General features: G+C 40.1%; 1 protein-coding gene and 1 long non-coding RNA gene across 2 annotated transcripts; one reads left to right on the forward strand and one right to left on the reverse strand.

The window, feature by feature from the left end:
* Positions 1 to 331: 331 nt before the first annotated feature.
* Positions 332 to 6,025, reverse strand: LOC132098476 (gastrula zinc finger protein XlCGF7.1-like). Its single transcript, XM_059504585.1, has 2 exons — positions 5,878 to 6,025; positions 332 to 1,599 (listed from the first exon to the last, which is right to left on the reverse strand). The coding sequence occupies exons 1-2, from the start codon at positions 5,960 to 5,962 to the stop codon at positions 749 to 751; spliced, it is 936 nt and encodes a 311-aa protein (XP_059360568.1). The 5' UTR covers positions 5,963 to 6,025; the 3' UTR covers positions 332 to 748.
* Positions 6,026 to 18,003: 11,978 nt separating this feature from the next.
* On the forward strand, positions 18,004 to 19,123 carry LOC132098472 (uncharacterized). Its single transcript, XR_009422928.1, has 3 exons — positions 18,004 to 18,423; positions 18,598 to 18,694; positions 19,102 to 19,123. It is a non-coding gene; the product is annotated as an uncharacterized LOC132098472 (long non-coding RNA).
* The last annotated feature ends 2,758 nt before the right edge of the window (positions 19,124 to 21,881 follow it).

Consider the following 21,881-nt stretch of genomic DNA (forward strand, 5'->3'; position numbering starts at 1 on the left):
TGTTTTTTTGTGTGTGTGTGTGAAATGTTTATTTGGCCAATGAAGCTTTTAGCAAGTATTTAAAATGCATCTGATTACTCTACACAATAATCTAGAAACAATGTGAATGAACACCACAACAGCTTAAGCAGCAAACTTTGCAAAACACAAAATCTATGTCACAGTCATGTACATACTGTACAATGCCTCGGTTCAAACAAAATTAATTTATCAGATAATTTCTGGTGCCATTTTAAATAGAGCCAGTTAAGAACAAAATGAATGTCTCACATCTGCATGACTTTTGAGGTTTAGGTTTCTGTAAGTGTAATGACAGAAGAAACTTTATTACTTCTGCTCATTAATTTATTACTTATTATCAATTTTCACTGGCTTCAAGTAGCTGTTCGCATAAAATTCAAGGTATTAATGTTTGCCTACAGAACCACCACTGGCTCTGCACCCCTTTACCTAAATTCATTACTTCAGACTTATATTCCCTCTATAAGCTTGTGTTCTGCAAGTGATTGGCATATCATTGTGCTATCTCAAAGAGGCTCATGTGCATATACCTACCTTTCTACGTGTACTGCGTTTGGCCAACCAAGACTAGTCATTTACATTTATATATTGTTGCTCTTTTGTTTAGTTTTGACTGCTTCTATTATCCTCATTTGTAAGACGCTTTGGATAAAAGTGTCTGCTAAATGAGTAAATGTAAATATTACATTGATAACAATTAAATGGACTTCCAGTTTTTTAAACCTTGTCACACTGAAGAACCCTGCAATTTCTTTCCAGAATGAGTTTGCAAATGACGTTTGAAGTCGGTGTGATATGCAAATCTCTTCTCACACTGATGACACGTGTAAGGCTTCTCTCCAGTGTGAAGTCTCATGTGACTCTTTAGGTTTCCTTTAACTGTGAAATTCTTTCCACACTGAAGGCAGGTGAAAGGTTTCTCCCCAGTGTGAACTCTAATGTGAATCTTAAGGTTTCTATTGTTTGATAAAGTCTTTCCACAGTGATGGCACATGAAAGGATTCTCTCTGGTGTGGGTTATTACATGATTCTGAAGGTGTTTCTCATCTGTGAAACTCCTTCCACACTGATGACATAGAAAACAGTTCTCTCTTGAGTGAATCCTCATGTGGCCAGAAAGATTTACTTTAAGCCTGAAGCTCTTATCACACTTGTCACATGTGAACGGCTTCTCTCCAGTGTGAATCCTCATATGCTCATTAATTGTTCCTCTATGTGAAAAACTCTTTCCACACTGAGGGCAGGTGTACGGCTTCTCTCCAGTGTGAATTCTCATGTGGCTTTTAAGACTTTCTTTTTGAATGAAACTTTTCCCACACTGTTGGCAGCTGAAACGCTTCTCTCCAGTGTGAATTCTCATGTGGACATTAAGGTTTCCCTTTTCAGTGAAACTCTTTCCACATTGAATGCAGGTTAAATAAATACTGGTTCCATTCTTTTGAGCACTTTGTTGTGTGAAAGTCTGTAAGCAGTTAAAAGATTTTTCTCCATTCATGAAATCATTTTGTTTCTCAACCAGATCTTTCTCTTCCTTTAGATCATTCCATTCTTGACTCTCCTCTTTTGGCAGCATCAAGTCTAAAGCAAAAAAGACACATAAAAGTTAACTCCAGATTGGGCATTAAAAAAATCTACCAAGTTACAAATCTCAAAGTCCCCTCCAAAGGGAGATATTTCATTTACAACAAACAGCTCATTTGGACTACAGCGCTGTTTTCCGGGATTTTGTGATGTCACAAAGCGCCCCATTAGAATATAATTAAAATAATTCCTGCATACATAAATTTGAATGGTGGGGGGTGAGGAGGGGCGAGGTCGTGCTTAGAACACTTGGTTGAGAGCATTAGTGCTGCTTCATGCAGGGGCACCCCCAAGGGGTGGCCAGGGGTGGCCACGGCCACCCCTGTATAAACTCTGGCCACCCCTGCGGCCACCCCTAGGATTTTTTACAGTGGGTCCTATTAATGTAAATGTAGAATTTAAATCCACAATAGTTTAAGAAATGAAAAAAAAGTGCGGCACCTGCTGCAGCCACAGGGCCGGCCCGCGGTATAGGCGGTATAGGCAAATGCTAAGGGCGCCACTCATCCATAGGGGCGCCAGAATGAGTGAACCAGTGAATTTTTTTTTTTTTTTTTTTTTTTTTTTACATATATATTTTTTTTATAATAGGCTACTATTTAAAAACCATTAATTCGAAATACTACCAAATAAAGCAAAAAAAAAAAAAAGTCCGGCTCTTCAATCTTCCCCCGCCCATCGAGTGCTTGAAGTGCGTCAGAAACAGAGCGCGCACGATCAGTTGTTGGTAATTTGTTGTGTAGCGTGCCCGACGCCGCATCCAATGTAGACAGCACTGCTTTTGTTAACACCTTTTTACAGTCTATGGTTAACACACAGCTCGTAGAAACGGGCCTGGCAGCTCGCGCCAGTTCTAGACACGGTGAAAGTTTCCTGATTGTGACGGAAGGCCCAATTTACATGACACATTATAAATGAGCATAGTCTGTGATGGATACAGTGCCAAAAAGAAGAGAAGAGGATAAAGACAGAGGTAAAGAGATGTAGTGAAAGAACAATTTATTGCATAGGAGTAAGATACTATAATTTCATGGCAGTTATTTTTACCTTAAACTTAATGTTAGCAGTTGTTCTGAGTTCTGAGTCCCCAGACTGTGATTTTGGACAATCATGTCAGTTTTAAGACGCATTTTTTATTATCACTTTTTTATTAATGTTTTACTCTACAGTTGTGCAGGGGATACAGAACAGGGCAAAAGTTTGGAAACATTACTATTTTTAATGTTTTTGAAAGAAGTTTCTTCTGCTCATCAAGCCTGCATTTATTTGATCAAAAATACAGAAAAAAATGTAATATTGTGATATATTATTACAATTTAAAATAATTTGTTTTCAATTTATTATACTTTAAATTATCATTTATTTCTGTGATGCAAAGCTGAATTTTCAGCATCATTACTCCATTCTTCAGTGTCACATGTTGAATCCGGTCTATCACATGATCCTTTAGAAATCATTCTAATATGATGATTTATTATGAGTGTTGGAAACAGTTCTGCTGTAATGTGTGTGTGTGTATATATATATATATATATATATATATATATATGCTAAATCATGAACACAATGACAGGGTGAAATGGGCTGTGATGCATGGGGCGCCAGGTAAAATCTTTCCTAGGGCAGCAAATTGGTCAGGGCCGGCCCTGTCTGAGCAACATTAAAGTGATTCGTTCCTGAATGAATCAACCGTTTAAATGATTCGGTTCAATCGCAATGACTCACTTATTAACAGTGACTCGCTGCCACCTATTGGCGGTTTTAATTTCACATTTAATGGAACCTTTTCATTTTTTAAATAATTTCAAACATCAGTTTTCAATGTTTTATCTTTAAAATATCAAAACATTATTTGTTCATTTGTAACTGCAGGTTAAAGTATTCCATGTTCCACGGAGCTGCATTAAACAGTGTGTAAAAACATCTAAATGGCACTTCAGATGCAGCTTCTGTTTTATCTACATTGCAAAGATCAATTTTGTTGATACTGATTGCATTTGCTTGGTAACAGCCCAAATGCAAGTATTTGACCTAAAATATGGTGCACACTTTTAGAAACAATGGTGTAAAGGTAAAAAAAAAAAACTCAGGTGTCAGCACAATTAAAAATAAGATATCAGCACAATAACACTCAGCAAAATAGTGTAATTATCGTTATCGATAAAATCCTAGAACTCACAGAGATATAACTTTTTGTCTATATTGTAAACCCTTTTTTTTTTATTTATTTTAATGTGCCACCCCCAAAATTTACTGTGGCCTCATTTGGCCACCCCTGTTAACATTTTCTGGGGGCGGCACTGGCTTCATGTTTTGAAATACATAAAGTAACTTATAATGAACTATTAAAATCGACAGCAATGCAGATTTACAGTACCTTTTGAATTTCAGAACTTTTGAAATAAACATTACATATTACCGTTGCACTGATCTGTACATAGTAAATGCAGTTATTTTTCAGCTGCTGGAGGGTGTGCCCCGAAGCGTGACTGTAGTCAGAAAAGCAGAGAAAATAAATAACGTTTGCTAACGGTTGGCTTAGTGTTGTCATGGTACCAAAAATTCAGTATTCGGTACCGATACCAGTGAAAATCCACGGTTCTCGGTACCAATTTTGGTACCAAAGCAACTATACTTTTATTAAATCCAAACTGTGTACATATTTAATTGTAAAGGGCTTTTGAATTTTAAAGCCAAGAATAACAACTAAGTAAAACAACAGAACTGCTTTTCTGACTGATATGACACAATGTTAACCATTGGTTCATTCTCTAGCACGCATATTTTAGATTCAAAATTTATTTAAAACCATCTGGTGTTTAAAAATCTAACATAATAAATATCAACATGTCCTTCTGTTTTTTAACCCTAATAAAAGTTATAGGAGCATTAAATAGTTAATAAAGAAACTGCATTATAGTGCTCATTATATTAGCGTTAGCCGCACTGCTAACAATGAACCACTCTAATACCAGCGTTAATTTCAATCCGACATCCATATTTAAATATTTAATACTATTCTTAAATAGTTTCCCACAGCCTTGCTCTTGCATTTAAGACGGCAAATTCCTTCTCTGCCATCAGGAGGTGCTTGTAGAGCGGGAGAGAGGTTTCCCCAGTAAAGGCTGTAATAAAGCAAGCGCTGAGCCTGCGCACACAAATGCTGCTCAGGCATTACAGGTAAGATGAAATGAAAATGACATCCAAAATTTTCTGAAGACAGTCAGATTCCTTCAGAAATACAGTGACATAAAAACATTCAACTTTGACACTCATGTTTATTCAACAAAGTCAAAGCCTTTTGGAAAATGTATTTGTGATGGTCAGTTTTGATATTGTGGCTAGCGCCACAAATAAATGCTAGAACTCTTTCATTTGATCTGGGTGTCTGTCTTTAAAGTATTTTGTTAGTTTGGTGTGTTTCCTCCTTTTGATGTTGCCAAGTCTCAGTGCTTTTATGAAGAGAGCGCATCTACGCACCTCTCAGATAGCGCATCAAGAACCGGTTTGACCGGGTACTCGGTACCACCGGTAGATAAACCCCAAAACAACACCAAGACTTTGTAAAAGAGCATAATAGGATCCCTCTAGTCTAAGTGAAGCATCGTTTGTTATGGAAAAACAAGTTTAGCATTGGGCCAAAAAATATTCTACCACTAGATGGCGGGCCAGAACATAGTCAATGCATAATTTAAGAAAATAACTGATGAAAAATGCTACTAGAATTGCCTGTGACAGACTGTGACAGTGTCTTTTGTAACTGGTAGTGAGCTGTTACTCTGTCTTAAATCCTGTAGGAGGACAGTCATGAACAAAAACACATTTGTGTGGTGGTGTCCGGCAGAGTATGTGAGCTGAGTGGAGCATCAACAACTTCCTCTCCACGTTCTGAGCATTTAATAAACACTCGGCTCTGGGTTCACCATTTCCCGCTCCACTCCTCGCAGAAACATCGCTCTGTGGCTAAAGTATTTAAGTATGTTTGAAATATCACAGTTCTGTTCATAACCACAAAACAAGCTAATAACATGGCTGTCAGAGGACATTAAAAAAACAGACAATTAATAGTGATAATAATCGAAAAAACCTTAAAACAGACAGTTAATCACAATAATCGTGTCTAATTTTAGACAATTAATCGTCAGCCAAATTTTATAATCGCGACAGCCCTAAATATAGATGAATGGTTTTCATTATTTTGAGTTCGGAAGCTCATGATATACATTTCTGTAGAGGATGACATTATAATAAGAACTAAATGAGAATGAAACCAACCTGTTTGTTCCTCAGTATCTTCTTGTTTGACTCTGAATATTTCTTCAATCTTCACGTCTACACTCTCCTCTTTAATAAAAGCCATCTTTATAAAAGTGTGATCTCAGCCGCTTCACCAGGAGTTTTTCTCTGTATTTGGATACATTGTCATGTTTCAAATGAGAATATTTTACAGAAAGAAAAATAAATCCAAACTAAATCTCTAGGTGTGTCTCAATCAGCTCCCTAGTTCTACTATCACTGCAAAGGAACACATATTACACTGCATATTTAGTTACTTTTTATATTTGGTATTTAATGATTTGAATATTACTTTAATAGATTAAGATGTAATGAAAACATTTGTTATTGTTTGTCATAAATGTTTGTGTTTTCTTTGCTCTTGTGTGTACACGTTGTATTCGTGGCATTGTGACCACTGATCTATAATATAGATTTAATATATAATATGATATAATATATAGATCAGTGATTGTGACCAGCAGGTGTCGCCAGCGCTTCGGGACAGTGCATCGTTTTCGCGGAGCAATTTGTTAAATTATTTCTAAAAAAAAGACAGGTTTTTCCAACACTACTTGCCACTGTCCAAGTTTGTGTTTACAATAAACTAATTCACGATATAGGGAGCGAAATGAGACGCACCTCTTCTGTTACTCGTGTGTGACTGTCCCCCCCCCCCTCAATAAACAACACAAATGATAAATAAAATCATAAAATTTTACTTTCAATAAAAAATACACTTATTTTAAAATGCTTGTAAAAACTACATCGATTCAAATACTTTAAATGTTTTTTAAAAAACACAAACCTTTCTTCAGTTGAATCTCAACCGATGCAGAAACCTGGCGCGGCCTTATGACGTCACAAAGCCAAATCAACATAAAAGTCCTACCTAATAGTATCTATTCATACACTGTGTCTAAAATCAGTAAAGCGAAAAGAAAAGCAGTAAAAAAAATATATATATATATATATAAATAAATAAATAAACCTTTCCAAAAAATAACCCGTATGTCAGAGTTTTCAATATACTAAAATAATAATAGTCTCTAATAGTGTTGTCACGGTACCAAAATTTCAGTATTCGGTACCGATACAAGTGAAAATCCACGGTTCTCGGTACCAATTTCGGTACCAAAGCAAAACACAAAAATATGCTTATTAAAAAAAATAACTTTTTAACACTACAAATATAACCAATGCCATTCTTTATACTTATTTACAATTGTGTTTAAAGTTTTTTCTACAAGTTATACTGTATAATTATGAAAAACAGTAAACAAGTTTCACCCAAATTTAATTTGTCTTTTAATTTATGAAATTTAAACACATTTAATTTTTGGTAAATAAAGGGGATTTGCTATTAAAATTAAAACATGGAAGAAATATTTTGATTTATTTCTTTAAAAAATAAAGTTTTATTAATTTTTTCAACAGTAGTAGCAGTATCACATACATTTTACTAAATAATAGTAATATTTCTAGCACAATGCCTTTATGTAAAAATTAACTTTTAGGCCTTTTTATAAAATTAACTTTTAGGCCTTTTTATAAAATTAACATTTTAACTGAACTTAAGGCTGGTGGTGATGCTTAAGATATTTTTGGTCATTGAGGGTTTCTGTAAAAAAATAGTAATAGATCAGATTAATTATTATTAAAAGATAATACTGCTACTAATTCTACTATCATACTAATGTATATACAGTGCACTATGAATTGATGAGCTGCTGGGTTCATGAATATTAATCACGTTGTCTGCGTTCGGTCAAAATGATTTGCTGAAATCAAAACAGGGACGGTAAGAGATCAGCGCCAGCCAATGAAATTGCCATTTGCGCATTACCCTTACGAAAAATAACCATGGTTTTATTATAGTAAAACTGTAGTAAACCATGGTTTTTTGGCGTGTTGACTACCATTTGTATAACCACAGATTTACTACAAATACCATGGTTAAACCATGGTTAATATAGCAAAACCATGGTTAATTTGTGGTTACCATGGTTTAACTATAGTAACCATGTTTTTTTGGTTTTATTTGTAGTAAAACCATGGTTAATTTTCGTAAGGGCAGCTCCGCCCAATACCGGAGAAACCGGTATGTCTTCTGCTTGTTAGAAAATGAATATGAATAATTCTAAATGAACTCCATTATTTTGACAGGAGAAGACAACAAAGAATAGTTTACATATAGCGTGTCGATTCAGCGTGGTAAGACTATCGCTCGCTGTCTCTCTGCATGTGTGAGAAACAGCGCTATCAGTAAAGCGACGGTGAGTCGTGCGCCTTCACAAAGAGTTTACAGAGCATCAAATACAGGTGTGCTGTGCGTCCATTGAGATGAACGGAAAAGTTCAGATGAAGCTCAGATGCTGAAATTAATGCAAGCGTCATGCGCTTCAGTCTATGTAGTAAACAAACCCGCACGTCTCTGCCATTGATTAATTCACACAGAGACGCGCAGAACACAGATTCATATTTCAAACAACTTTTGCGGCTTAACATTTACAGGTACTGGTCCATATGGAGATTTGATTTGATTAATTTATGCTAACTTTGACAAATTCTGTGACTGTCCATATTAAAATGTAAGTTTCAATTTCATGAATGGGTTTTGAGATTCCGTCCTCGTTTTCTGCTTCGCGGAAATCATAGCGCTGAACCGGGTTTGAACGGGACCTCGGTACTACTGGTACTTAAAGAAACCTGGTACCGTCACATTTAAATTTTTGGTACCGGGTCTTTTGACAACACCAGTCTCTAATTTAGACTTTCCGTTTATTTATTTATTTTTATTTGTAGGTCTGAAATATTCATAACATAAAAATATATTAAAGGAGGGCTACATTTTTCTATAAACATATGAATCTGATCAGATTTTGGCCATCAGAGTGGATGAAAAAAGTGCATCACAACAGCACTTGTTTATTCAAAACATTCCCAAACGATTTATCTGTGATAAATTTCTAATTTATCATGAAATATCTTGATTCTGACCTTTAAAGATCATGTTGATCTATAATGCGTGATGGTCAAAGTAACTTAATAGTGTAATCTATTTACTATACATAAAAAACCTGTCTGTTTACTTAATTAACATATGGGTGTCATGCCATAACATATTTTTAATAAGACTGAGTTTACATTTAATGTGAATTTAACATTGAAAGTTAATGTGAATAAAAACATTGCAAGGCTACTAATCAACACTTTCGTTGTACAGAAAGAAAGAAAATTAAAATCACTGAAGCTGTTTACATTATGAAATTAATATCTTACAGATTTGTACACAAATTTGCACTTTTTTGCACAAATTTGCACTGTTTCTGAAGAGAAAATTGGCCAGAAAGAGGTAGCCTATTCAGTCAGAATTAAGAAAATTCTGAACACCTCTGATTGGTCTATAGATTTATAAGCTCAACAGCATTGTGTGTGATTGGTTAATGCACAGTGCTGTAAAAAGTCATCTGTCTCTGGTTCAGCACCAGCCAGCGAACGCAGATTTGAATTTAGCAGCTGATGATGTATCGTGTTAAACATTGTAATCACACTGGTGTGATTGTATTACATATAAAAAATAATACATAAATATTTATTTATGTCTTTTGGAAGCTGCATTCAAAATCCACTTGGTTTAAAAATCTGAATTTGAATGGGCATGGATTTGATCTGGATTAAATCCTCAGTTTCTGGTTTAGTAAAATTGGGATACTTTTGATTAAAAAAAATTCAGGATCAGAAATGTATACCCAAATCCCCAAACAGCTGTCAATATAAAACAAAAATATATTTAATTTAAAGTTTTTTGTTTGTTTTTCACTGATTGTAGAAAAAAAATAGTTATTTGTGTAAATGCAATGGAAAACTGAAATACAATACATTTAGCATTTTTCCATCTAATTTTTTATTAATTTAACTTTAGGGGCTCCGTAGAGCACTGGTAACCCAGATTTGCAGGGTGGATTTACATGGTGGCCACTGGCCAGGGGTGGCACCGGCTCCCCCTGAAATTTGGCTGGCCACCCCAGGTGCCCCCCTACAAGGTATCTTGCGATATGTTTTAGTAAATTTCTAACTGCATCTGGCAGTGGTGGATCCTGGCATGTGTAGACAGCTGCCTAGGGTCGCTTTCTTTTTCTTTTTTCTCTATGCTTAATTTTAGGCGATTTCTATTGCGTGATCTTAATGACAATGTCGAGTGTGCATAATGTTAAGCGATCCATGTAATGACCAAGCACGAATCTCCACTTAAGTAGATTTCCTTCACTTACACAAAAGTGATTACAGTCAGCCTTTTGTGGTTATTTATTTTATTAATACTTATTTTAGTTAAGTGCTTGAATTGTAAATATGCATTTATTCAATTATTTTTTTTAGTGGATTTGTATTTTGTTGTTTTTGTATATAGTTATATAATAAAAGTGTATCAACCAGGTTTCCAGAAATAATCACTGTAGCCAAATGTGTCGTCCTAGTTTTTGATACTCGACGCGCCGATACACGGAATACTATGCGTTGTCGGTGGGGGCGACATTGCAAGTATTGTACATTAATTCAAGTATATTGTGTTTACAGAAGAAGAAGGTTTGAATACAATTTGCAAAGCACCAATTGGGTTGCGGTGATTTTGGTGAGTGTCCGGGAGAAAGCGGACGACTTGTGAAAGCAATTCATCAAATTTTGGCGCCGACATCCTAAAATACTGGAAATGTCTCTCCTCGTACAGGCTTCGCATGGGAAGCACCAGAGGCACAAACTCCCCATCCTGATCTCTTTTTTTATTTAAAGGGCGAACATACCACCGTCTATCTCTGCGTTGCCTTTGTTGCTGCCGATGTAGAATCAGCAACAGAATACACTCCTCTTCAGTTGCCATTGTGATCTGAATATCACGCGACCCGACTCTACTAATATCACCCGACTCTACTACCCCCTGTTGCGTGAGCGGTGTATTGCATACATGCATCGCCCGTGACGCTTGCGTCCACTGTTTAGACTGTGAAAGGGAGCGCGTCGCTCGCGTTGCTTGCTCGCGTTTCTCGCGTTGACTATGTAACGGCCCTAAAGGTGCAGGACTCAGATTTTATCCATGAAAGAACTGTGGTTGAATCTGACCACAGGACTACGCGGTTGATTTCAATTGTGAGTTCGTTTTCTAGTAGCTTTGAAAGTTGGGGACCAATAAGAGCTGCACATAGCTCAAGTCTCGGAACAGTTTGTTTGCATTTGGGGGCAACTTTAGATCTGGCGATCAGGAATGCAAGCTGAATTTTGCCCTGTTCATCTTCAGTTCTGAGGTATGCCACAGAACCATACGCTTGTTCTGAAGCATCACAGAAGATATGAATTTGTCTTGTGACATTGGGTTTGTCCATATCTGCTGAAACATAGCAACGTGGAAGTGTAACTTCAGAAAGGATGGGGAGCTCATTCTCCCACTCGTTCCAGGCTTTCAATGGGTCTGTTGGCAACAGGGGGTCGTCCCAATCTCTTTGTTTGTTCCACAACTGTTGGATCAGAATTTTAGCATGGGTGGTGAAAGGGAGAATGAATCCCAGAGGGTCATATTGGCTTGCTGTGACCTTATAAATGTGCCGCAGAGTGGGGGTGGTTTTTGGTACTGGGCAGTGTTTGTAACCGAGGATGTCTGCATCATAATTCCATCTCAAGCCAAGAGTAGATTCCCGTGGTTCGACCTTGTCATGTGATAGCCAAAGCTCAATGCTGTCTGAACGAGCCTCTTTAGGAAGGTGATCAATGACATTTGGCATGTTGCAGGCCCATTGACGAATCTCAAACCCACCACTACTAAGAAGACTACGCAAACCATCCACCAACTGTTTGGCATCATCTGGGAACCTTACACTCTTGAGGCAGTTGTCTACGTAAAAGTTACGTTCAACTGTTGATCTGAGGGTGTTATCTGGTTGCGTGTTCTCCAAAGCATGGCACTGTACAGCATAAATGGCACAGCAGGGGCTGCAGGTTGTGCCAAAAGGCAACACTTGCCACTCATAAATGCTAGGAGGGTTACTGGGTTCAAGATCACGCCAGACAAAGCGGAGGAGATGTTTTTCGTCAGGCAGTAGGCAGACCTGATGAAACATAGCCTTTATATCTCCACTTACTGCAACAGTATACTCCCTGAAGCGCAACAGAACTTCCAAAAGGGAAGGGCTAAAAGCAGGTCCGGCAAGGAGGTAGTGGTTCAGGTTTTGACCTTTCCATTATGTTGAACCATGTGGTGGGGAATAAACCACTAATTCCAATTCCAAGTCTCTCCACATTCCGGAAATGTTTTTCCATTTGAGGGTTGTCAGAGATTTGTAAACATTGCTAAGGTGGAAGCTGTTGCTCTAGAAAGCTTGTTGGGCCTTGTAATGTCCAACCTAGTCGGGTTCTGATAGCTGCTGGACCTCCGGGGGGGCTGAGAAGTACAGGCTCAATGGGTGTAATTAGGTGGGGGTGATCTGCTCCTATTAGAAGAAGGCGACATGCTCTGTGGATGGGCTGCAAGGGAATCCTCTTCAGGTTTTGATATTTTTGCTGGAGCATATAGATGGGGTAGGAGTGCTCAGCCAGACTTAAGTGCTCAGAGGTAAAGGCGTTCTGGATTTGGTAGCTCCATTGAGGCTGTGATATTGAGCGCACCTTAAAGGAAACGGAGGCCCCAATGAGTTTCTTGACATCTTGTCGAATTGTTCTTAATGCTAGCTCCTCTGTCTGTCCCTTAAGTCCTAGTTTCTGAACTGCTGCTGGGAGTAGCATGGCTCTTTCGGATCCATCATCGTGCACTGCTTAGGTGTTTAGGGTTTGATTCTTGTGTTGTAGCACAACAGGAATCACTTTCAGTAGAACATGCTTGGATCCTTCAGGCCTGTCCAGGTACAGGGTATTATTTGTGGAGCTCACCAAGCAGGTGCCCTCTGCCTGTGATCGGTCGTTCACCTCATTAAGGATTTGAAGGTGTTTCCCATTACATAAGTGACAGGGCTTTTTTAGGGTGCAATTTTTTGCTAAGTGTGACCGCCCACATTTCCAACAACGGTTGTTGTCTTTGATCCACTTAATCATCTCCTCTTTACTGAATTTCTGGAAGGTGGTGCACTGGCTCAGGAAGTGTTCGGTACTGTCAAAGTATGGGCACAACACCCTACTCTGTTCAAGTCTCTGGACTGGGTTTGACTGCTTTGAGGGTAACAGTACTTGTGTAGCAGTGTTATGGGTTTGATCAGCTCCATGAAGAACAGTGGCAAGTCTAGGCTTTACTAATGAGCTTGATCTTGGTTGCACTATTCTACGTCTCTGCTCCTTTCTTTGATATAGGTCATCACAGTCTTGGCACCATGATTCAAATTTGAGCCACTCTGCTAAATCCAGTAGAGTGTAGACTGCACCAGACTATTAAGGCATGTGTCATCTGAAAGAGGCACGTAAATCTGGAGGAAGTTTAGTGAGCAGACGGGCTACATGTGAAAGACATTGTAATTCCACGTTACCTTCAGGACCTAATGTCTTCAGAAGACCCACAAGAGCTTGGATTTGAAGAGCAAACCTATCAAAACTGGCCAAATCTCCAGGCTGAACATCAGGGGCATCCATGACCGCTGCTATTTTAGTTAAGGCTAACTGGTGAGGTCTTCCAAATCTATCAGTAAGTGCAGTCATAGTGTCTGTGTAAAGCCAAAGGGAATTGAGGAATGAGTCTGCAATTAGACGGGCCTCTTCAAACTTCAGATGATCTAAAAGAACCTGATACTTGAAAAGCTCAGTTGCATCATCAGGAAGCAGATTGTCAAGAGCCAACTTTAGACGAGCGAACTCGCTGGGGTCATGACGGGTGAAGTAGGAAATCGTTGGTTGTGGGCCCCTGTAGGAAGTCTTTGGACCTACAGTGCTCTGAGGCCGCCCCGTGGGAGAAGAGTATGGCAGCTTATGAGCAGTAGAAAGCTTTGGTCTGGACTTGTATGTCAGGACAGATAAGGACCCAAGAGCGGATGAGGCTGAAAATGGTACCTTTATTAACAGAAGGAACGTCCAAAAAAACAAAAACCCAACTTGGGAAAAAAAAACTCGGTCTTAACTTCCAACTGCACAGCGGGCAGGTCGTGTGCTCAGCCTCCGTGAGAGGAGGAGCAACGAATCCAAAACGGTAGGCAGGAGAGTGGTCAAACAGACAAGGGGTCAAGCGAGGTGCAGACAGGGCTGAGAACGGCCATGGCAGGCCACCAAAACCGCTGGCGGATGGCAGCCAGCGACCTCCTCACTCCTGGATGGCACATGATTTTGGAGAAGTGACCCCACTGGAGAACGGCGGAGCGAACTGACTTGGCCACGAAGAGCAGACTTGTGGGACACCCCGCGGGCACCCCGTCTCCCCCCTGCGCTCGTCTGACGAGCTTCTCGATTCCCCAGGTAAGCGCCCCCAGCACGCACCCCGGAGTTATTATAGTGTCGGGGGGCGGATCCCCTGGAGAAGCGAAAAGACGTGACAGCGCATCGGGTTTAACGTTCTTGGACCCGGGTCGGTAAGAGAGGGTGAAGTCGAAGCACCCAAAGAAGAGCGCCCACCGAGCCTGTCTGGCGTTTAGCCGACGTGCAGACAGAATGTACTCCATATTTTTGTGGTCAGTCCACACCAGAAATGGAACGGCCGCTCCCTCCAGCCAGTGACGCCAATCCCCCAAAGCCAGTCGAACCGCCAACAACTCGCAATCACCGATGTCGTAGTTTTGTTCTGCGGGAGACAAACTGTGTGAAAAAAGCACAAGGATGCAGTTTGTTATCTAAGGAGTATACCTGGGAGAGCACGCCACCTCTGACGCATCCACCTCCACCACGAACTGCCGGGAAGTATCTGGAGTCACCAGGATGGGGGCTGATGTGAACCTACGTTTTAATTCATCGAACGCCGCCTGGGCATCCGCTGACCAACAGGAGTTGACTTTGGTGGAGATTAGCGCGGTCAGAGGGGCCGCCACCTGCCCGAAGTTCCTGATGAATCGCCTATAGAAATTGGCGAAACCCAGGAACCGCTGTAACGCCTTATGGGAATCACCTGTCGGACGTGCTGGACATGATCCTGAAAAGAAGAAGAGAAAATTAAGATGTCATCCAAATAAACGAAAACGAATCTGTCGATCATGTCCCTCAGCATGTCATTGACAAGTGCTTGAAAGACAGCTGGGGCATTGGATAAGCCAAAGGGGAGAACCCGATATTCAAAGTGCCCACAATGCGTGTTAAACGCGGTCTTCCATTCGCCCCCCTCCCTGATCCGCACTAGATGGTAAGCATTGCGAAGATCCAATATCGTGAAGAACTCGGCCCCCTACAAGAGATCAAAGGCCGAAGACATCAACGGCAGAGGGTACCGGTTCTTAACTGTGATGTCATTCAACCCTCGATAGTCTATACAGGGGCGCAGAGAGCCATCCTTCTTCTTCAAAAAAAAAAAACCCCGCTCCGACCGGAAAAGAAGAGGGACGAATAATACCGGCTGCCAGAGAATCACTTAAATACTTCTCCATCGCTTCGCGCTCGGGCGCAGAGAGAGAGTACAGCCGTCCGCGAGGCGGAGAAGTACCAGGGAGGAGATCGATGGCACAATCGTACGGTCGGTGGGGAGGAAGAGATACAGCCCGGGACCTGCTGAAGACCGCCTGCAGATCATGGTAACAAGCAGGAACTTGAGAAAGATCTGCCTCCTCCTCCTGTAGGGAAACAGAAACGGAGACCAGGGAGAGAGCAGACAGAAGGCAATGTGTATGGCAATATTAACTCCATGACAAAAAAAATGTCTGCCCAGTTAATGTTCGGCCCGTGACGAATGAGCCAAGGATGACCCAATACCAAAGGGACAGATGGAGATTTACAGACTAGGAATCTGAGGTCCTCCCGGTGGTTCCCGGAGGTAAGAACACTCACCGAATCAGTGATCCGAGAGATCTGCATAAGTGGCTGGCCATCGAGTCCATGAGCGACTATAGGTGACTGCAGGGATTGGATGGGTATATCCCGAGCGCGTGCCCATTCTTCATCAATGAAGTTGCCCTCTGCTCTTGAATCAACGAGTGCTGAAGCCTTAAACAAAGAGTGTTTAGTGAAAAGAGACACAGATAGATGAGTGCGTGACCTGTGAGTAGGGGAAATGGCAGTACCACTCAAATTAACTCTCTGTGGCGAACGAACAGCCTTAGCAGGACAGGAGTGAGCTCGGAGTCCTTGAGCCGCGCAATATAGGCACAGACCCTCCAACAGGCGGCGCAGTTTCTCCTTGGGCGTGAGGCACAAGCGATTCACCTGCATAGGCTGACACTCCTCTGCACTCTGGGATGGAGGGGCGAACGTGACTGGCTCGGAGTCCGCTTGAACTCGACGGCGTATGCGGAGGGACAGACTGATCACGTCATCCAACCGTTCAAGAACCTTGAGGGCAAATAGTTCATCTTTGACTGAGTCATTGAGACCCTCTAAAAAATCAGTGATAAGGGCCTCGGTGTTCCATCCATAAGTAGCGGCCAGGGTGCGGAACTGCACTAAGTAATCTGCCACTGAACTTCTGCTCTGTTGAAGACGCGCTAACAGTCGGGAAGCCTCCTTGCCAAAAACAGACTGATCAAAAGTCTTAATCATCTCCTCCCTAAAAGAACTGAAGTCAGAACAGCACCCGGCCTGTGATCCCCATACAGCAGTACCCCAATCACGTGCTCTACCTGAGAGCAGGGAGATGACATACGCCACCTTGGAGACATCTGATGCGTAGGTTCGAGCTTGTAGAGAAAACACCACCTCGCATTGAATAAGGAATGCTTTACAACTAGTAGGCTCACCGGCATACATGGGGGGCTTATTCACTCTCGGCTCAGAGGAGAAAGCGGACGGGAGAGGCCCAGGAGGCGGTGAAGGGAAATCCTCCCGAGCGAAACAATCGAGTCACCAAATCCGCGATTTGAGCCGACAAGGCGTCTACAGAGTGATGGGTGGAAGACAGTTCTATCTCGTGACGGCCCAAGATCGCTCCCTGATGCTCCAAAGCCGACTGCCAAGTTGAGCCTTCCGCTGGGTCCATTCTTGGTCAGTGTGTGGTGTCAGGACAGATAAGGACCCAAGAGCGGATGAGGCTGAAATTGGTAACTTTATTAACAGAAGGAACGTCCAAAAAAACTAAAACCCAACTCGGGAAAAAAAACTCAGTCTTAACTTCCAACTGCACAGCGGGCAGGTCATGCGCTCAGCCTCCGTGAGCGCCAGGAGAGGAGGAGCAACAAATCCAAAACAGTAGGCAGGAGACTGGTCGAACAGACAAGGGGTCAAGCGAGGTGCAGAAAGGGCTGAGAACGGCGGGTAGTATCAAGGTCAAAAACAGTCCAGGTCGAGAACCAGAAGAGCAGTCCGAAACCCTCTGAGGGCAAAGCACACGTTACACCAACCGGGCAGACAAACCAACGAGTGTACTGACCAGAAAGGAGGAACAGGACAGAACCGAAGCCAAACGCCAAAACATCACAGAACACACTGACAATGAGCTTGAAATCAAGCAGAATAAATAGGGTGAGTAACGAGATAGAGGGAACAGGTGCGTCAGACAAGCCGCAGCCTAGATTCAGAGCGAGATCAGCTGGCGCTAGAGCAAAGGGAAGAAAAACCAGAGAAAATATATTAAAAGTGAAAGAGAGAGAAAAAATGGAAACAAAACGAATACAAGTGTAGAAAAATGAGTAGAAACAAAAAAAATATATATAAAAAATAAACAAAGTAAAAAAAGGAAGAAAAAAGGACAGATCATACCCGAGTCCTGACATTGTAGGCATATGTGTCTGCACCTGACTTAAATGAACTCTCCCTAGGTGGTGCTTGAGGTCTGCGTGGAGTAGGTTGTGGAATGTAGGGCACTGGACTTGGTGCTGTTACCTCAGATTGTCTATAAATAGTTCTAGGGAGTGGCACTGGAATTGCACTAATTGGCTGTGGTTGAGATGCTGGTAAGGCTGACTGCTGCTGCAGCCTTAAATTCTGCATAACTTTGTGAAGTGTCTGTAACTGGCCAATTTCTTCCTTAATTGCAATCTATTTTAGAAAGGAGTTTCATCAATATAGTAATGTTGTCACCGCCATTTTAAAAACGTGAAATATTTCTAACGTGTTGCAGATTCTCCTCCCGAAAAATACTGTAGAACATTCGTTTATTTGAATATATGTGGTGAGTGTGTAAAAGTATACTTGTTAAAAGGTTATAATAGAAGATACCCATTTCTGAAGCAGCGCAATTGAATATTAAAGCTGTAACGTTAAACATTCTGCATTTTTTTAACTTATTTTGTACATTTTGTAATTGAAAACTGACGATTTCATATATGGCCGTAGACTGTTTTTTAATCGAATAATTTCAATTTGTGTAGAAACTTTGGCGCGAAGATCAACTCTGGGTCAGTGCTATTTTACATACGGGCCATTTCAGTCAAGTTGTTGGCCATTTGAAACACTGCGCTTGAAGCACACAGTTTTGGTCTTTTCTCAAATCAGTGCAAGATAAAGCCACAGGTAAGACTCACAATCTTGATTATGTGTGTTTTGATAAATAAAATGGTTTATATTGTTTCATACTGAATGTGAACTAATTTCTAAAACAAAGACAGCGCTCTACACCTTTTTAATTTATATGCCTAGTTTAATATAGGAATGCTTTTTTTAAACTTGTGTCTTTTTGTTTTGAAGCAAAACATCGACATTATGCTGTTTAAAGTGCAGTACCAACATCACAGAAAGTACATAAAACTTACTGGATCGTCTTATGATTCTGTAATCAAGGATGGTAAGTGCTCCTGAATGGTGATATCTGGTTAATAATTGTAATTTCATTACATGCATTTCATTGTTAATAACAAATCTTTTCTTTAGGTCTTTTCCCACTTTGATGCTCATCAAAGCATGCTCATCATATTTTCTTTTATGAATATATGACGGAACAAGAAAAACTTCTATTCTATATTCATTATTTCTTTTTGACACTTCTTAAACGTGGGTAGGTTAGGTTACTTAAAAAAGTAACTGCCCCAGATCAGATTCAGGAATTTTGTCTATTGCTGTACATTGTACATTTCAAAATCACAGAAAAATCGCTGAATTTGAGGGAAATGGTTAACTATTTTTTGCATGATGGATGAGCTCTTTCATTTAAATCTATTTTTCTGTTCACATATTTCCATTTTGTCTTTCCAGTCAAGCAGAAGTTTGACATCTCTTCTTGTAAGTGTTGCACACAATAGGTTGTTATTCAAAATTGAATGGACTATTTAGCTGCAACATTTGGTAATGTAACTAATTATTTTCTTGCTTTTAACTGTATACAACTTTAGGTGCTTCAAGACTTTGAGTTACTATTTGGAGTGGAGACTGCATCTAAACTTCTGGAGAAGTGGAACTGTACTCTGAAGCAAAAAGTCATTCAAGAAGCCAAAAACCTCACCCAGTCACTGCTTCTGAGTTGTCTGATTCAGTCTGCAGAACACTGCAACACCAGTCAAGGAGGTACAGGCAGTTCATTAAGTATACTAATCAAGAGCAAGGATAATCATTTTGTGTGTATATAAAATAACTTATGTATATTGGTAAATGATTACCGTATATAGACTGGTTTGGTTTGCATTTTCTTTTTTTAATTTAGACTGGGACAGTGATATGTCTTCCCTGTTATTGCTGGTGTATCTCCTGCCTTCACCTTCTAGTGGAAATAAGAAGTCTGTCAAGATCAGTGTGCATGATTTGGATCGCTTTGGATCGCGTAGTAAGATTTCACAAGCAGGGTTCCCACGCGTCCTGGAAAACCTGGAAATCCTGGAATATTAATGACCAATTTTCCAGTCCTGGAAAACACATGGAAAATGATAGAAAACATAGATTGTCCTGGAAAAAATCTTGTTGTCCTGGAAAATTATTATTTTTAATTTTTCTTGATCATTAAAGAATTGGTCGACAACTGGTTGAAACAATTAACGTAACAGAAATCGCTCTGTTCAGGGATGCTGAGTTTTGACACGTGAGCTCATGCTGTTTAAGCTCCCTGTGACGTATGACGCTGTCTCGTGTTGCCGGATTTCAGGTGCTAGAAATTAAGTGCTCGAATGTTTGCAGCAAATGTTCACTAGTTTGGAGGTAATATTTAATTACATGTTAATATTATTGTAAAGTAATTATTTTGATACGCATGTGCAAGGGGTCTGCACGGCATGCATGCGTGACTGCATTTGCCTGAGAAAAGGTTATCGATTTGTTAAGTCTATTTTATTTAGAATCGTTGGAACGTCTTGCATCCCCATGACAAATCGGACCCAAATTTCCCAAACCTGTTTTATGAACGATATAGGAAGTGAAAATGAAATTCTGACGCGATGCACAGCAATAAATGCATGTTCATAGTGCAGCACAGAGTTGTGAACATGAGGCGGAGGCCGGTAGTATATAATAGTACTTATATAAACATATATATAAAGGCACGTTTGCTATTGTACTATTGTCTGTTTGCTCTGTTTTACCAACCTAGTAGTTCCAAACAGACGCTTCTCTTAGCAACACACAGTACAGTGACGTTTCTTTGCCGACTGAATCTTTGAGAAACGATTCATGACCCATTCTGAAGACCGTCATTTTCTTCATTCCTAAATAAGCGTTTTGAATGAATCGTTTGATAGAGTGACTCCAGTGAGTCACTCATTAAGACTGTTATTTGCTGCCATCTGCTGGTGGTAATAGTTTAATTTTTAACAGCGATATACTGTTCGTTGATATTTTATTAAAACACTAGATTATTACTAGTGGGTTTTTTTTACATCCTGTAAAAATTCAGCTGTTCAAAAAAGAATGTGTCTCCTTCCTTTCCATGACTTGCAAAAAATGATGGAGAGAAGTCCCCTAATGTACCCAGCTGTGCGGCACTTGAGCTCCCTTGACCCTGTGATCATGGTTGCAAACAGAGATAATTCAAGAGAAATGTTTCAAAAACTCTTGCAAGTTTTGCTCAATGCTGGTTGGTACACTGCACCTCAGTGTGATGAGGTTCTTGCACAGTACAAAATGTTTTTAATACACGTCTACACACACCATAAAGCAGAATTCCAAAATTTTGCTTACACTTCCAGGCTGGACAAGTTTCGAAACCAAGCATTGAAACCATGCAGAAAGAGGCAGATGACCTTACTGTCAAAATCAAATGCCTATCGAAAAAGTGTCGCAGACAAAAGTGAGGAGTTAACAGCTCTAAAACAAAGCTTGGAAAAGTTGCAAGAGAGTTTGAGCCAACTCAAAAAAATGCAAGGTTACTGTGGAGCTTAATGCAGTCTATATTTTGGACAGACATTTATTTGTTGTTTAGTCTGTTTGGACAGATGCTTTATACAAACTATTTTTTTAAAATGCCTTTTATTTCTTTGGAGACTGCAGTTGGGGGAAGAGGGAAGGGGAAGCTTAACAAGAAGGGCCTAGGCAGTCGTTATAATGTGTTCATTAAAATAAAGTGTAGAGTTTACCTTCAGAAGCTGTGTGTGTGTGTGTGTGTGTGTGTGTGTGAGACCACATGGTCCCCACAAGGATAGTATAACCTGAGATCATCTACATTGTGGGGACCAGCCAGCAGTCCCCATGGGGGAAATGGATTAATAAACATACTAAATGTTTTTTTGAAAATGTAAAAAGTTTTCTGTGATAGTGTAGGAGGATAGAATATACAGCTTGTACAGTATAAAAACCATTATGTCTAAGGAGATTCTCTAGCAGGATAGTGAACCAGACGTGTGTGTGTGTGTGTGTGTGTGTGTGTGTGTGTGTGTGTGTGTGTGTGTGTTTGGTGCATTTCTGATTTTATAGTTGGGTTATAGCCATAAATTGTATGCTTTTTTTTAAGAGAGTAGAGAGGAATATATTACTTTAGGCTGTGATTATGGGATCCTTATATTTTATTCCCATCATCATGAAATTTGAAATGTCCTGGAAAAGTCCTGGAAAAT

Source organism: Carassius carassius, chromosome 22, assembly GCF_963082965.1.
Source record: "Carassius carassius chromosome 22, fCarCar2.1, whole genome shotgun sequence".
Classification (NCBI taxonomy): Eukaryota; Metazoa; Chordata; class Actinopteri; order Cypriniformes; family Cyprinidae; genus Carassius; species Carassius carassius.

Coding starts and splice junctions, on each gene's coding strand:
- LOC132098476 (XM_059504585.1), bottom strand. CDS start 5,962: ATGGCTTTTATTAAAGAGGAGAGTGTAGACGTGAAGATTGAAGAAATA. Junction 1,600..5,877: donor AGATACTGAGGAACAAACAG/GTTGGTTTCATT, acceptor TTTTTGCTTTAG/ACTTGATGCTGCCAAAAGAG.